The sequence below is a fragment of the Pongo pygmaeus genome, chromosome 6 (assembly GCF_028885625.2).
Source record: "Pongo pygmaeus isolate AG05252 chromosome 6, NHGRI_mPonPyg2-v2.0_pri, whole genome shotgun sequence".
NCBI classification, from domain to species: Eukaryota; Metazoa; Chordata; class Mammalia; order Primates; family Hominidae; genus Pongo; species Pongo pygmaeus.
Genome location: NC_072379.2, coordinates 101,956,937 through 101,974,928, shown reverse-complemented (window position 1 = coordinate 101,974,928; position 17,992 = coordinate 101,956,937). Strand labels below are relative to the sequence as shown.

At 37.5% G+C, this 17,992-nt stretch overlaps 1 protein-coding gene across 2 annotated transcripts in view; it reads left to right on the top strand.

Moving 5' to 3' along the window:
- Positions 1-17,992, top strand: part of RELN (reelin) — a 529,179-nt gene that overhangs the window by 283,791 nt on the left and 227,396 nt on the right. For both annotated transcript variants that reach the window (XM_054494994.1, XM_063667694.1), the window contains exons 9-10: positions 7,654-7,750; positions 10,562-10,802. In XM_054494994.1, the coding sequence (XP_054350969.1) occupies positions 7,654-7,750; positions 10,562-10,802 (338 nt within the window). The remainder of the gene's footprint in view (positions 1-7,653; positions 7,751-10,561; positions 10,803-17,992) is intronic.

The window sequence follows — 17,992 nt, the reverse complement described above, 5'->3', positions numbered from 1 at the left end:
GGTGAGAGGAGGCAACCGTCAAATAAATGGACATGTCAGGGAGTAATAAATGCAATGAAAAAATTAAATCGGAGGTCAACGAGTGATGGGGTTAGCATTTTATTACAGGTGGCCAGGGTAAGGCCTCTGAGGAGCGTGACCATTAAACAGAGGCCCGAATCGTGTAAGAGTGTTAACCCAGCAGAAAGACTAACCAGTGTTAAGAGTCATACCCACTGGAGTTTGGGTGGCCACAACAGCCCTCATGTAAATGTCAGTATTAAATGATGTGTTACTTCTTAAGTGAGAAAGGCTGTTGAGAGGTCTGTTTTTCCTACTTTTTTTTCTGAATGACAGCTGAGGTGAAAAGAAATGAGTCTGAATCACAAGACAGCAACTAGGCTTTTGAGTTCACATGTACCTCTAACATAAGAGATACTTTTAATAGTTGGTCGACTCATTGATGAATTGATTGATTATTTCATCATCTTGGCCTGGCTTCCTATGACAAAAGTGGGAAGTTACTTGTCTATTTTTTCTGAATGATACCAGGAACAGTACTATTTAAATAGAACCAGAGTAAAAGTGGATACCTATTGCAGTTGTAATTTTAGATTAGGTAAAGTAGTTCCTAGATCAGACCAAGTTTACAATAAAATATTTGTTAGAATTATACTGATGAATCTCTCCAACATTAAAAGGAAGCAACTGTATAGAAATATCTGTCATTGTTTTTATTCCGTCATTTTTAAATAACAAGTACAGGGTACTGTTTTACACTGGTAAATATTATTTGTTTCTTTATGGTAAAATTGTAACTTTAGAAATAGTTTTTTTTTGTTTGTTTGTTTTGCTTATCTGAGAGGCCAAATTTTTGTAAAAAAGAAATAGATTTGCAGCCGGGCTTGGTGGCTCATGCCTGTAATCCCAACACTTTGGGAGGCCGAGGTGGGTGGAACACAAGGTCAAGAGATCGAGACCATCCTGGCCAACATGGTGAAACCCCATCTCTACTAAAAATACAAAAATTAGCTGGATATGGTAGCGCGCGCCTGTAGTCCTAGCTACTCAGGAGGCTGAGGAAGGAGAATTGCTTGAACACATGAAGCGAAGATTGCAGTGAGTCAAGATCATGCCATTGCACTCCAGCCTGGCGACAGAGCGAGACTCCGTCTCAAAAAAAAAAAGAAAGAAATAGATTTGCAAGCCATCATGGAAGTGTTATTTAGGAAGCAAATATGAATTACATGTGTATCTTAAATTTATGATTGCAGTATTATATCAGGTTAACACTTTTCACATAATTGAGTTGGGAAATGTTGGGATATTACTTTTCTTGGAATACACCTTTTTTAGCTCTCTTTATAGTGCCTTTCCATAGTTTCTTTTTTTTTTTAAGCAAATACATGATAAACAAATTCTTTAGAAGGTTAATCTTTGTGTATTTCTTTTGAACACCCAGTTAGGAGGGTCTCATATTGGTCTGGGTGAAAGATGATCTAAGGAAGTGGTGGTGAAGGGAAAAAATGGGTATAAATTTAATAAATATGTCAGTCTGGGTATGGTGGCTCACATTTGTAGTCCCAACTACGTGGAAGGCTGGAGTGAGAGGATCTCTTGAGCCCAGGAATTTGAGGCTGCATGAACTCTGATCCCACCACTGCACTCTAGACTGTGCAACATAGTGAGACCCCTGTCTATAAACAAATGAGAAGGAGGAGGGTCTGCAGGTTTGGATGACAGGCTATGAGGGCAGGGAAAGGAGAGGAATGGTCAGGGAATGTGCAGAGAAAGTACACATGGTATTTCTTCTTGGTTCAGTTGTTCTGTGATCTTCTCCCATGGTAAAACCTGAGAGAGAGTTGAGATGATGACTAGCAGGTGCGTTAAAGGTTCAGTCCTTTTGGTTTTTCTCTCTTTATCAAAAACAAGACCATTATGGCCTTCAGTCATGAGCCTGAGTAGAAGCAGCAGCACATAAACCCGTCCTAATGTGTTCATGTACCCTTTGAAAATGTAGCACTATTGAAAAAAAAGATAAAGAAGCAAGAAGAAGAAAGGGTGTTTTGTACACCAGGAGAAGTATAATGAAGTAGTCGAAAGCATGGGTTCATATGTACTCCATTCTGTATCTCATTTGTTGGTAGGTGTCCTTGGGTGAAATTTTTAAACTCTTTACCTTAGTTTCCTTGCTTGTAAAGTAGAAATGCCTACTAATAGCAGGGCCTATCTGTTCATAACCCCTATAATTGTTCTCTTGAGTTGCTGGACATTTTTTTTGGATGGGTGCCATTAAATTTCTAACTAATCAGATTTTCTGGTTTCTTCGAATGCTTGGAACTGCACAATTAAATTTTTAACTCCACTCTAGCAATTGTATAGACCTTACAAAGTGTATCTCTTCATCCTAATCTGTCTTACTAGCCTATTCTCAGAGCAGCTCCTTTTTTTTTTTAACAAGTAAAAGGAGATTCTTCTCTTTCCCTACTAGCATATTTACCAATGATGCTAACAAATAGGTGGGCTACTCAGTTAGGTCTTGGTTTTCATATCGTTATTGAATTTATAGCATGTCCAGTAAAGAGTAGGGAAATAGCCCAAAGTAAAAGAAACTATAGAAGAAAAATGTACTGTAAGTTCTTTAGTAAGCAGTAATGAATTTAATATTTAGCCCATGAACAAATACGATCAGGCGTTACCTCCTTTTTCTGGAATAAATGAATTTATGAAATGAAATTTTAAAACATTCAATCATAGCTAAAGTTCATTAAATAGAATGCACCAATAACTGTTTTCTAGGTACTTTTCTTATGTTAATGCCTTAATCTTTACAACAGTTCTGAGAAGCAGTTGCTGTCATTTTTCACATTTTACAAGTGTGGAAGTTAGGACACAGAAAGACTAAGTGACTTGCCCAAGGCCACACAGCTTAGAAGTTCCAAAGGCCACACAGTTTAGAAGTGTCAAAGCTCAGATTGCAACCCTGGCAGCCTGTCTCCTCTATCCATTCTCCCAACCCTACATATAATGCCTCTCTGAAAGATATCTTATATCAGAGGCAATTTTACTCTAAAAAGTGGAGTACAAAATTGTGTATAATTGTTATTAGTGCTAATAAGCATTGAATTCATTATCATGTAGACTTCTGTCAAATAAGAATAATTAAGTATGATCTGTTTAAGGCTAGGTGATACATTATAAGTTACACCTACTATCAGGTTTTTCTCATTACTTCATCGTATTACAAATTTGAGAACCATTTTTCTATAAGGTTACAATTTTATTATATTTCTTCCTAAACACCAAAGTGTTTTAGGTTTTTTTGTTTGTTTGTTTGTATTTGGGGTGGTGTCATTCGAAATGAAAAGACACACAGAATATTTGGTTGCTGGAAAATCAATACTTCTAATTTTGACTTACTAAGATTGATATGCCCATTTAGGAGTTATGAATGAAGTATGTGAGGTGATGGATATGTTAATTGGCTGATCTAATCATTCTGGAACGTATACATATATCATAACAGCAAACTGTACCCCATAAATATGTGCAATTATTATAAATTAAAAATTAAATTAATAAAAATATTTGAGAGTAAGAGGAAAAGGGCCACAAAGGAGGCTCAGAAGCAATGGCCAGTGAAGCAGGAGAAAAATCAAGAGGGTGGTGGAAGTGAAGAGAAGAGAACATCTCAGAAATATCGGATCAGCCTTGACAAATCCTGCTGCAAAGTCACATAACCTGAATTTGGGAAAGCGATCTGTTGATTTGGCAGCATGAACTCCCCAGTGACCTGGGAACTAGCCAAGAGTGGTTTCAATGGAGTACTTGAGAGTAGAAGCCTGGATGGAATGGGGAAAAGAAAATAGATTGTGAGAAAGTGGAGGCAATCACTGGACAGCCAACCCCTTGGAGAACTTTTGCCCAAAAAGGGAGCAAAAATAGAAAGGGAAGGAGCAGAAGGTGGGGGCGTGACAGCGAGAAAGGTTTTTTTTTTTTTAGGTAGGAGATGAGTTGTATATTGGTAGATGTTTGTAAGATAATAGACATTATCCAGGAAAATCACTGTGAGAAATTGATGATGCAGGAGGAAGAGTGGAGGACTCTTCAGAAGCAAGAGGAGGTAGGATCTAGATAGACCGCATGAGGAAATTAACCTTTGATTATAACAGAAATATTTCATCCACTGTTAAGAGGAGGATGACAGAAAACACTGGTAGGATGGTACGTGTGGATCGGTGGTGAAAGGTGAGGGCATTATAATCTGTGTTCCTATTTTTTGTAATTACATGTTTTACATTGTTAACCTAATAAGAATGAACGTGTACATAGGATTTTACATTAAAATACTAGAAATTTTTTAAAAGCCAGAATTTTTATACTTGATCATACAAAGGAAGTTATTAAAATGACAAATTCATAGGCACAATTGAAAACAATTTGCCTTATATATTATGTGGTTGAGTAAACAACGTGATAGTGTGACAGTTTCTATGACTAGGTTTATCTTTATCATTTACCAATTTATTTGTCAATTTAAAATCAAGAATTGATAACCAAGACCATTGGAACCAACTACCTTTCACAAAAAACATCCTTTCTTCTCCCAAACTGGGGGCATAGAAATATTCTGTGCACATCAGTGTATGGGGGCCAGATTTCTTAGACTGTGTGGGGTCCTCAGTAAATTCAGGATGTTTGCTAATTCTGTTTATGACTACCAAACCTTAGAAACCCTTAGTCACTTTTACCCTTGTTGTGGGTAAAAATGAAGTATATGGGCTGTCCTCATTTGCCTGAAAGAACAAAAGAAAGTGCTTGCATTTTAGACCAGTTTAAGTTCTTCAATGCCTCTCAGACCATATCTCGATAGCCAAGGTTCTCCGTTACCTTTCCTCCTTCAACAACTCCTTAAATCCTTAAAAAATTGCTGCCTCAGAGTGAAGGATTACATTGGAAGTGACCTGAAGGAGGGAAACGAACAGGCAAGTAACATGATATTTTGCATTTGACATTTGAAATTGTCCTTCCTTTCTGGTTTTAAATTTAAATTTTGGTGATTAAATATCTCTGATTTAAGAGAGAAAATAAAGAAGTGCCTGTTACAGGTGGTGCCTACTTAGCATTCCCTCCTCACTCCCTAAGAAGGTACCTTGAGAGGTGTCACAGTATCTGGGTACAGGAAGCCAGGAGTGACATTAGGCACCTGGGCACGTGAGAAAGGGGTGAACAGTGACTAACTCTTTCCTTGTCTTACCCCAGACAGAATCAAGGAGCCATTTCCATCTGGGCAAGAACAAAACTTGTTCTGCTGCCCAAAGTCTATGGGACAGTGGGATTGCAATTTGGAGGGTTTGTGTGAAGAAAAAGCTTACCTAGTTATACATACAGCTACACCGGGCGGGAGTAGGGAATCATTTATCATTGGCCTGGTATGTTTGGAAGGGTAATCTGGTGGGAGTGGCCTCTGAGTGAGGCAGATTTCCAAAGCTGAGCGCTCTCTTGGGGGGTGCTCCTTCCAGCTGGTACCTTCCACCTCAGTTCCTCTGGCATGGGCAGTGCCTCTCCACTGACTGACCACTCCTACCCTGAGCCCCAATCATGGTCTTCCATTTGTCCACCCCTCTGTTGGAATCCCCTTGCCTTTTTGGTCATCTTTTTATGCATGAATGCTTCAAGATAACCCTGGGCCAGTTCTGTTTCTCAGGGTACACATTTGATCTGTAGGAACTGTGCACCTTTACCCTACTAGGGATGGAAGTGTAGCTTTTTCCTCAAAGGACTGAGGAATTTCTATAAGCACAGAGGTAACATGATTCCGTTGACTTGCAGAAAGAGCACTGGCAACACTAGCTGGGTGAGAACTGGTGAGGCTGGGACAGGGAGACTGACTAATCACTATTGCAGAGATCTGGCAAGAGCCAGTGAGGGTCCCTTGACAATGGCAAGGAAGAGATGCATTCAACAAAAACTAATGTTCTAGATAATAAGAAAATGTGACTGAGTGGCTGAGGAAAAGTGAGTCATCTGCTGGGTGCCTTTTTGTTTTCTAGATGCATAAAAAAGTTAACCTCATGACGCTGAGATGGTAGCATAAGAAAATAGACAAGAGAAGTCATATTTGTCATCAAGGCCATATTTAGACTCATTTTTATTTTGATGTGTATCAGCTTTCCTTCTCTCTTCTTAATTTGTAAACAATTCACAAGAAATTGCATTCTGTAAGGAATATTTTTGGTTATCATTTGTTGAATGCTTTCCTTTTTCAGAGATTTGCCTTATACATTTGCTTTTAAGTGGTTATGGTGTGTAAGACATAAAGGAAGCACACGAGTCACATTTAAATTCTTGAGGCTAATTTGAACTTTCCTTCTAAATCAGATTCTCTGCTAGACCTCGTTCTTGTTTGTATTGAAGTTTGTCCTACATAATCCTGCCTGTCACCATTTCCAGTCTCACAGTTTGATATTTATTTTAAGCAGCTGCTCATGAAAACTAGAGTTTTAGCAAGAATTAAAGTAGCATAAGGGGGGTTTCCATTTGAGATCAGGATTGCTCAGTAGCTTTCCTTTGAATATCCTCTTCTTTCATGCTTTTTCACTTATATTTTGGCTCTGAGAATAAATCTAGGAAAACTGCTGTTTGGCCTTTTAGTACATTGCCAGTTCTGGCAATTACAAACTAACTGGTTTTGTACTAAACACCACTGAAATAAAATAAATGAGTCTGATTAAAGCTTGGAACCCCTGAGCACTACAAATGTAAAATTGTCAACAGATGCCATTTGCTGAAACTGAGGCTCCTCTATCAGATGGGTGAAAGTTAAACATAAATTGCACTATTTTTTTTTTGTTTTGGTTCATTCGTTTTAAAGATAGTATAAAAATTTGTGCTACATCCGTTACAATAAACTTCTGGCAAATGTTTCAGGGCTGTTTTGGGCATTCTGAGAGCTTTGAAATTGTAGTCATACTATGCTTTATTATATGAATTCATTCGACATCTAGAAACAAATTCTTATCAGCTTAAAATTTTTCTTTGATGCTGGTATTTCCACTATTGAAAATAATAATGATAAATAATCACCAAATATTCACAAAGGGACATAATCTATATTTTAAATCTGTAATGCTGGGCTATGGGAGAGTAATATCAATCACATCCATAATAGTACTCATTCATTTAGTATTTGAATTTTCTTTACAGTATTTTAGTTTCTCATGTACTGTCTCATCATTTAGATAATACACACACAGAAAAATGATGGTGTTTTTATTCCTCAATGTAATCATTTATGTACCATTTAATATAATCACTCCTAACTTATACTAACTTGCAAGAACCATAATGACCTTATAAATCATCCCATAATATTTAGTTATTTCTTGGCATAGCACTAAGTATTTATTTTACAATTTAATTTAGTAGTTCATGTATCTCTAAAGAAATCTGCAATTTATATTTTTTTTACCTTTTTTTCTGGTTCCTAAGATTATTTATCAAATGGTAGTTACCAGAACAGATAACAGGAAATTTCAGCATCGTTAGAAGAATGGGGAAGTTACCAGACAAATATCTAGTAGTTTAAAAATTATCTAAAATATTTATCAGAAAAGATAATATGTATTTGCACCATTTTTTAACCTTGAAATTTATTGTTTTTGCTATTTTCAGGGTCAGGTTCATGTCGCTTTAGTTATTCAGACCCCAGCATCATCGTGTTATATGCCAAGAATAACTCTGCGGACTGGATTCAGCTAGAGAAAATTAGGTTTGTTGTAATTTAAAGTATTTTAATAAATTCTGACATAGATGGAATTCTACTCTCCTATATGCCTTTAATCCACCACTAACTTTTTCTTTAGGGTAAAAAGGACTCTGGTTGTTAATTATGTTGAATTCTATGGATGCACATATTATGACTGGCCCTGCTCGGAGAAGATATTATTAAAAGTGTCATTTTCCATTCAGAACTTCCTCCCATCAGCAGTACTTATAACAAACTATTTTTGGTAAAAGTAAATTTGCAATCATAGCTTTTCTGATAGCATTCTCCACAAAATAATATCACCACCCATTGCTCTAGGTGGCCTGACTCTGGCCTGCCTTATGGTCTGGAAATACATTAGATGACTACTTAAATCCCTTCCAGTCTGTGATGATATTGAGTTAATAGCCACAGGGCCTTTTACATCTAATCTCCAGTTCTGTCACATCCTTTCTAACTTCCCTAAGGCCAGTTCTAAAATTCTATTATCATAATTGTGATGCGACTTGTAATTACATATTACACTTTCTTTATTAAAAAATATCCCTCAATAAGAAAATAAGGTAGGATGCTTGAGGATGAAGAAACTCATTCATGTTAAAAAGATTTGGCTAGATTAGCAAAACTCAAATTATGTTTGCCACTACTGAACAGTTTAAACCATGAAATAAAATTCTAAATGGATACTTAATTTTACGTATAAGATATTTAAAGGAAAAAATACCTTAAACTTTTATAAAGTGATTATTATGATTGGGTTAGCTCTTAAATTAGCATAACTTAAGTAGAATATTTTCCTATCAGTTTTGTGACAGCTTTCTTTTTTTCTACTAGCTGTTTTCTTTATTATATTTCCATATTAAAATAACTATTATTTAGGGTAGCAGAATAAATATTAGGCTGTCAGTATAATATTAAGCCCGTTTGTCTAAAGTTTCTTTGGTAGTGGTGTTTAAAAATAAGAATAATAATAAAATAAAAACTTCACAAATCTTTAGTCTAACCAAAAACTGAGAAAAGTGTTTCTAACTCATGGATTTTAATAGATTGTCTCTCCCTGTGTCAGGACAAAATGTAATGTATAAGCACCTGATACAAGCTGAGCTGTGACAATTTTATAACAGAACATTTTGCTATTCTTTGTAATTTCTAGTAGTTATGAAAATGCATTCATGTTAAATATTTGTATGAATGTCTTTAAACAAAGAAGGATAAATATTGAAAAATTTACCTATGTCTCCATTTTTTTCTCTTTCTAGTATGCTGTATATCATAGTTTAAGTAAATTATGGTACATATTTCTTACTGGAAAACAGCTGCGTGTTTTTGATATGATGAACAATGAAACTACCGATTTAATTAGAACATATAAAGATTGTGTTCAGCTGAACCCATCTATTTTTCACTAAATGGTACTTTCAGTTTTAGGCCATGTAACAAACCAATGGAAATTTCCCTTACCATTGGAGGTTAGAGTGAAAGTGCTCCCAATCACTACCTAAATACATTCTCTTCATCAATTTCAATTCTTTTTGAAGCTAAAAGCATAGTCACCGTGAAATATTTTAAAAGAAAAGAGAATTGATTACCCCCAAAGGTAAGGTACACCATCTATAACCTATGGTGACAATTTTACGGATATATATGTGCTTCATTGGTGAGTGAGAAATATGGCTCTTCTCTAGTCCTTTCAAAACTGATTTATGACAAGCCCAGGGTACCACTAGTTTGCATTTTAGTACCACTTTTAATCTTAGCAAAGGCAATCATTTTTACTACAGCGGGTTTCTACTTTGGTGGAAGAAAATGTTTAATAAAAATATTTTATTATATAGCAGAAGGATCTAGATTCTAGTAGAGGTAATATAAAAAAATCATGTTATATCATGTTTTTAAGGATGATCTATGTGAAATTGTGAGGTATTATAAGTGAGAGCATTTAATTATGGCAAATCTCACATTTCATATAGACTAAACATATGAAAACATATCTGGTTAGCAGAAATAAAATAATTTAGTTGATTATTAAACATATTGCACACAGTGGTTTGTAATAGGTGAATAATTTCAAAGTAAGAATCAACATTAAGATCACAGCTTTGCCAGGCATGGTGGCTCACGCTTGCAGCCCCAACACTTTGGGAGGCTGAGGCAGAAGGATCACTTGAGCCCAGGAGTTTGAGACCAGCCCGGGCAACATAGCAAGACCTGTTTCAATAAAAATAAAAATTACCTGGGCATGGTGATGGATGCCTGTAGTCCTAGCTACTCAAGATGCTGAGGAGTAAGGATCACTTGAGCCAGGAGTTCAAGATTACGGTGATCTGTGATAGCGCCACTGCATTCCAGCCTGTACAACACAGCAAGACCCTGTCTCAAAAAAAAAAATCACACTTTTATACTTTTTATCCTTATTATTGGGTAACCTGTTTTAGATTGTATGTTTATCATGTGCAAAAAATTGTGCTGGATATACTTTGTGATTTGTAATTTTTTTACACAAGCCATAACAGTGTGTGCCATTTTCTCTTTAATTTTTCCTTTACTGACTTACTTGAACATACTTAGTGCCTGACTTGTGTTCCATGTAAACCTTTTGTAGGTATTTAATACTTGAACTGTCATCATTCAATGTGAAAATCTTAATAGTCAGCAAATATTAAAAGATTTAAGGGCTACGAGATTGTGGCTATTTTATCTGTAATAAATATAACACTCTTGAGATCATGTAACTACAACCTTAAGAAACAAAATTCATCTCTAAGAAAGAAAAAGTCAACTTTGCTAAACTTGCCATCTCTCTATATGTTCCAGAGCCCCTTCCAATGTCAGCACAGTCATCCATATCCTCTACCTTCCTGAGGACGCCAAAGGGGAGAATGTCCAGTTTCAGTGGAAGCAGGAAAATCTTCGTGTAGGTGAAGCGTATGAAGCCTGCTGGGCCTTAGATAACATCTTGATCATCAATTCAGCTCACAGACAAGTCGTTTTAGAAGATAGTCTCGACCCAGTGGACACAGGCAACTGGCTTTTCTTCCCAGGAGCTACAGTTAAGGTTAGAGCTCTTTTTGGTTTTCGGGTTGTTTTAATCCTTCATCTCCTTTCTAAAAGTGGAGCTCAGTAAACCAAATTGTATAAAGATAGCTATTTTACCAAAACCACTATTAAAGGAACAGATAATATACTTATTTATCTTACCCTACCTTTTAAGGATGGAAAGTCATTAGTACAAAACATTCACTTATTCATTCATTTAACAAGTAGTTTTGAGAACTCATTGTGCTGTGTACTGGGCTGAACCCAGAGAATATAACCACAAAAAGGCAGATGTGTGTCTTCCCATTGTGTGGATGTCAGTTTAGTTTAGGAGTTAAATATGTTAACATACAAATACGAAACAGCCTAATGGTTATGATTTGCTAGGGAAGTTGAGAGTATTGAGAAACTACAGTATAACAGTACCAAATCCAGACTTGGGGGATTACAAAGGCAGGGTAGGAGAATAGGGACTCCAAGTAGAGACTGAACAGTAATTTGGAGTTGGCCAGGTAGGAGGAATCGTGTGTCTAGAATTATAAATCAGATACATTAAGGCTGTGTTGTGGGCTCAATGTTTGTATGCCTCCACCTCCCCAGAATTCATATGTTGAAATCCTAACTCCCATACAGTGGCATTAGAGGTGGAGCCTTGGGAGGTAATTAAGTGAAAAGGGTACAGACACCCCAGAGAGCACATTGAGAACCAGAAAGTGGCCCTTACCGAACATCAAATCTTCCAGGGCCTTGGTCTTGGACTTTCCAGCCTCCAGAACTGTAAGAAATATTTGTTGTTTAAGCCACCCAGTCATAGTACTCTGTTATAGCAGCCCAGACTGAGGCTGGAAGGTGAGAGCACAAAGTAAAAGTCTTGGACAAAATTCAGAATAGTTGTCTAACACATTTTAATTTGAGACTTGTGATAGAAAAGTTTGAAGATATGGCCAGTGACAAGACCTTGAAGATCTTGCAAGACTCTGTAGAGTTTGAATTTTTATCTTGAAGGTGATAGAGAGCCACTGAAGTGCTTTAAACAGGAGCCAATCATATTTGTTTTTGAAATATCCCTTTGAGGATAGAGGACTGAACGGAAGGAAGAAAGAGTGCATGCAGAGAGACCAAATAGGAGGCTTATGATAGTAGTTCAATGGGAGATCATATTGGCCAGAATTAGGAGTGAGAGGATGGAAAAATATGGCTATTTCAGATTTATAGGACAGGGAACAGAAAAGGTTGGGGACATGTTGAGAAGATGAAGGAATGATAGATGTCAGGGACAAGGTGTAGGCAGCTGAATGGACAGGTGCCGTTCATTGAAAAGGAAACATAATGAAGGAGCAGGTTCATGGGAAGTTGGTGAGTCCCTTTGGACATATCAATTTTTATTATCTTGAGGGAAAGCAAGAAGAACTATTTGGTGGGAGGTTAGATGTTTGGGTGAGAAGCTCAGAGAAAGATCCAAATTTGGCAATCATTAGCCTTATGAATGGGGATTCAAATCATGGGCTTGCCTGCCCGGAGAGTGTGTGGAATATGAAATTGCACTTAGGTGATATGAAAATGCCATGAGACCCTCAACTGTATCTTCTCAAGTTTCCAACATATGAAAATAAAATACAAACACAGCTTGGAGAATTTTTTAACATGTGTCTCACGGCTTACAGAACATCCCGAGCTAGAAAGGGGTGAGGATCACAAGAAAAGTAGCAAGTAGAATAGAAAGATCGAGAATGCTCACCTCCTTTTAATAATAGAGTTGCGCACCAGAAAAACTATTACAAATTATTTGGTGAACCCTCAACACAGGAACTCTCCTGATGCAAATGACTTCTTGCTTAACAAGTCAAACCCTAGTCATGTTGCTTTGATTTGAAAGTATACTAATTGACATTAGAAACAGGCATCATCTTTGCTCAATACAAGCAGTAAACCTTATGGAAATTTATTCTGGCGGAGTCTGAAGTCATGGCTCCTTCAAGAGCCATGGATTTCTTTTGTATGAGTCTAGAAAAAAACATTTGTCAGAATAGCATATGTCATATCCCACTACCACTTGATTAAAAGAGGAATTTCTGCTGTCATTGTTCAACACTGGCAAGCAGATGCATAAACTCAGGAGACCTCGGGGCCTGGGATTCACATCATTTTGCGATGATGATCATTTGTCATTTGGTCTGAGTACCCTTTATGGCATAAATGCACTTTCTGTTTCATTTTACAAGCCATTACAGTAATCTAATTAGATATTTGGTTTCTCATTGCATGTACTTTGGTACCACCCATGATAAAAATGCATGAAGTGTGGTTTTGCTTCGGTAGTAATTTTAATTATATTACAACTTTATGTGGAATATGCTTTGCTTTGTGGTCTCTCATCCTACTTATAAGCTTTCCAATCACACGTTTGAGACTTGCCGAGTGACCTATGTCTATTAAGGGAAAAAAAATCATTGTAGTAATGATTTATAACATTATCTTTGACTTGGCCGTTAAGTAGAAATTTTTCTCTGATGTTTCTTTTTAAAACTTCAAATAAATGCATTAATAAAATCTAAGAATTTGTCGTTTTAATTCATTTACATGACTGCCCTTTTGTTTTTTGGTTCCGCTATCTGAGAATGAAAGAATTGCTTTTGCCAAGTGATTTGGAATTCTAGAAATAAAAATTGTTTCTTTCGACTATATGCAACTTCTTTGTCAAATATTGTTTCTTTACTTGATGGCCTCTGAGGTGAAAACGAAATACAGCAAATTAGAAAGCGTATCTCAGTGTTCCTATTGGTCACGAGATGTGTTTAAAACATTGCTTTATTTTGGACTTTTAGTTTTTGGAGTTGTATTTTTTGTTCCACCTACTCATTAAAAGTTTCCAAGATGGCCAGGCACAGAGGCTCATGCTTGTAATCCCAGCACTTTGGGAGGCCAAAGTGGGAGGATCACTTGAGGCCAGAAGTTTAAGACTTGCCTAGACAACATAGAGAGACCCTGTCTCTACAAAAATAAAAAAAAAAAAAACTAGCTAGGCATGGTGGTGCACACCTGTAGTCCCAGCTACTCCAGAGGCTGAGATGGGACCATTGCTTGAGCCCAGGACTTCAAGGTGCAGTGAGCTATGATCTGAAAAAAAAATTTCCGAGGTGTTTCCATCTTGATTATCTCAGAGTACATCTAACAGCAATGCTTAATTATAAAATGGAGCTATTTACGGAAAAATTTCCAAGCACAGATAGGATTACCTTTGACCAAATAATAAAAGCTACTTTTTATTGAACACTTACTTTTCTAGGCACTCACTGTTCCAGACTCACACACACACATCATCATTGTCGTCACCATCATCATCATCATCATCATCATCATCATCATCATCATCATCTCATTTAACTGGATCCTTATAAACCTGTAAAGAAGATGCTGTGTTAGTCCCATTTTTCATATGTGGAAAGTGGAGCATAGAGATTTTGTCCAAAATACATCTCTCACCAGTAGCAGGATAAGGATTCAAATCCAGGAACTGACTTTAGAACTCTTGCTCTCAGTTGCCACATAGTTTTGTTCTCACAAGTAGTGAGTAACTGACATGCTTCTTGATTGTCTTGTGTTTCTTCCCAACATCCACCTGTTAAATTATCTGTGTGTTTTCTCCCCTATCACTCTCTGGCTGTAGGTTAAAAGATTCTTGTTTTTCTCACGTCTCTTGATCTTGCTCCAGCTTTGTTCCATGCATACCACCTGTTCCTTCCTCCAGAAGACTGATTTTGTTATACATTACAGTTTAGCAAGTGCAGCCCAAGCACTGTTTGCTTCCCTTTCTTCCACGTCATAACAGTTGATTTTGTTTTCAAAATTCTATTTACTGGTTCATCTTAGGTATTGATAGGCAACCTATTGTGTATTTAAGGAATAAAAAGTATTAAAATATTTCCCTTATGAAGGCAGGAGGTGTTTTCAATAATCTACAGAGGAGGTGAAATAGAGTAGGGGCCTTGGAACAATAAAGAAAGAGAAATCAACAGTCTAATGTAGCCAACTGCCTGGCAAGATGTTGGAACCAAGGATCATCCAAAGCAATGCCACTGGCAAAAACTCTAGCATCATTCCTTAATACAAATTACATTACGCTGCCTCCATGCTTAAGACCTTTGATGACTTCCTATGTAGGCCTAGAGGATACAAGCCAAAATCCCTCACTTATAATTCAAGGCCCTTTCCAATTTTTATCCAGCCCAATTTTCTTTCTTTCTTTCTTTTTTTTTTTTTTTTTTTTTTACCATTTTTCATCCTTTATTTTTTATTTTTTATTTTGCTGGATTTTGTTATATTTCTTTTTTTATATATACTTAAAAGTTCTGGGATACATGTGCAGAACATGCAGGTTTGTTACATAAGTATACATGTGCCATGGTGGTTTGCTGTACCTATCAACCCGTCATCTAGCTTCTAAGCCCCACATGCATAAAGTATTTGTCCTAATGCTCTCCCTCCCCTTGCCCCCCAACCCCCTGACAGGCCCCAGTGTGTGATGTTCCCCTCCCTGTGTCTATGTGTTCTCATTGTTCAACTCCCACTTATGAGTGAGAACATGTGGTGCTTGGTTTTCTGTTCCTGTGTTAGTTTGCTGAGAATGATGGCTTCCAACTTTATCCATGTCCCTGCAAAGGACATGAACTCATTCTTTTTATGGCTGCATAGTATTCCATTGTGTATATGTGCCACATTTTCTTTATCCAGTCTATCATTGATGGGCATTTGGGTTGGTTCCAAGTCTTTGCTATTGTAGTTAGTCATCCAGCCTAATTTTCATCCTCATCTCCTGATCCACTGTGCTCCAGCATCACAAATACAACCAACTCAGAAATTCTCACTCGCATTCCTTTAGGTGTGGTTTTCCACATTTCTTTATTCCCTTCCTAGTAATTCCCCTGCATCTTTAGGGGCTCAGTTCAAATGCCATGGTCTCTGCGAAGTTTTGCATAGCTAATGTCTCCCTCCTCTTTGTGCTAGTGGAACCATTAAGTTGAACAAACAGGACTTGTCACGGTGGGGACAGGTGACAGAAAAAAAAATGCCACTCTTTTTCCACTGGTCATTCAAATTTGCTGTGGCAGCTCCTTTATCCCTGCCCTCTTTGCATGAAACTAGGGTAGGTGCCAAGACTGCTGATAGACCAAAAGAGTCATCTAGTTACTTTAGTCACCCAGATGCCTCAGTTCACTATCAATATGATCAGTTAAGGATGATAATGCAAGCTCCAGATTTCATCCACAGCTGCTCACCTCCAGCGTAGGTCTCCTGCAGTAGAAATGGGGACAGTGGTCAGCTCCTTCTCCCTCCTCACTCACCACCCCCAATCCCAATTAGTTTCAGATCCTTAACCCTCCAGGGTTGGATCTGGAGGAAGAAAAAGAAGAGGCAAGAGGCAGGTATTATTGTGAGCTGGCATTGATTCCTGGGCCTGGCAAGTGATCAAAAGTGGCTTTCTGTTGAATCTACCAGTAGGTTTTCTGGAAATCCTCCCACTCTTCACCAAAGCTGGGGCTCACTCACCCCAAAGCATCTCTCAGGCAGATCATGCATGCTTCCTCTCTTAGCATTGCATCTCCGGCTAATGAATACAACACTTTTGTGCTGAAGGCTCCTTGCCCCTTCATGATCCCACTGGGGCAGGATCTCGGACAACCTAGAAAAGCTGGAAAAATATCAAGAGGATCTAGTTTATAAGGCAGGAAGATTAATTTTTAATTCAGTGATGACTTAAAGACACTGAAAATGTTATGAAAGGGACTAGATATAACACAATTGTTAAAACTGGTCTGGGTTCAAATCTTGGCTTAACCATTTGTTAGCAATGTGGTTTTGGGTAAGCTATTTAACCTCTCAGTGTCCTTGCCTATAACAGGAATAATACTAGTATCCACCTCATGTTGTCACGACTAAATAAGAAAATATTAAATAGTAAATACTGTTAAAGTATAGTAGTTTTATTAACTACAAATGATTTTTTATTTTTATTTTTTTTTAGTTTTTATTGTTATTTTTTGAGACAGAGTCTTGCTCTGTCGCCCAGACTGGTGTGCAGCGTCATGATCTCGTCTCACTGCAGCCTCCACCTCCCAGATTCAAGTGATTCTTGTGCCTCAGCCTCCTGAGTAGTTGGAACTGCAGGCGTGCACCACCACGCCCAGCTAAGTTTTGTGCTTTTAGTAAAGATGGGGTTTCGCCATGTTAGGCAGGCTGGTCTCGAACTTCTGACCTCAAGTGATTGACCCACCTCAGCCTCTTAAAGTGCTGGGATTACAGGTTTGAGCCACTGCTCCCGGCCTACGAATGACTGTTTTAATGCTACTGTCAATAAAACAAGGGAATACACAGAGTAGTGAGTATGTAAACTGTCCACTGCTGATCTTGAAAATAATGTTGACAGTGGCAGGTCAAATAGAAAAGAGAAAAATAAACCATTGTCATTCACAGTACGTATTACTGTTGTCTCCTTTAGATATTTCTTTCTGTTTTTCGGCAGGGGGACTATCTAAACCATTTCATCTGAGCCTATTCTTGTTTATCTCAAGTAGGGCAGAATGATATAAGACCAAATAGTTTCAAATAGAGTAATTAGCTTCAGGACTTTATATGATTTGGAGAATTACAATTATAGGTCACAAGTTTAAATCAGCCCTGGGTTGGTAGAAGGCTTTACCATCTGTTGGCCTTTTTAGTAATTAATATGAAATAGATGTATAACACTATCAGCTTTTAATGTAGAACCTGGCCTTATATTTGTTGTGCTTTTTGAATTGGGGTTGGAAAGCTGAGGAGGACTGTAAATGGTTACAGAATTAATCTATTCTTCTATGTCACCGTCTGTTTCTCCTCCTTTCTTTTTCCAAGTCCATGGCCTGGCCTCACTCATCTTACAGTGTTTTTACAGACAACTTCCCATGTGGAAGAAAAGGTGTACCACATACCTATCCTGCTTCTAATTACCATCATAATTTTTTATTTCCCACAAATCCCTAAGCAGCCCTTTGTTCACTATCAAGGAGGTAGGGTTTTAAATACCAATAAATACAGTGCTGCAAGTTCAAAAGCTCCCCAGAGCCCCACCCTCATTAGTAATCTCCCAGAGTAAGCAGCTCATGCACTCAGCAATGGAAGGTGCCTGAAACTCACTCAGTATCAAATCACCTGTCACAACTGTTGTTTACGATG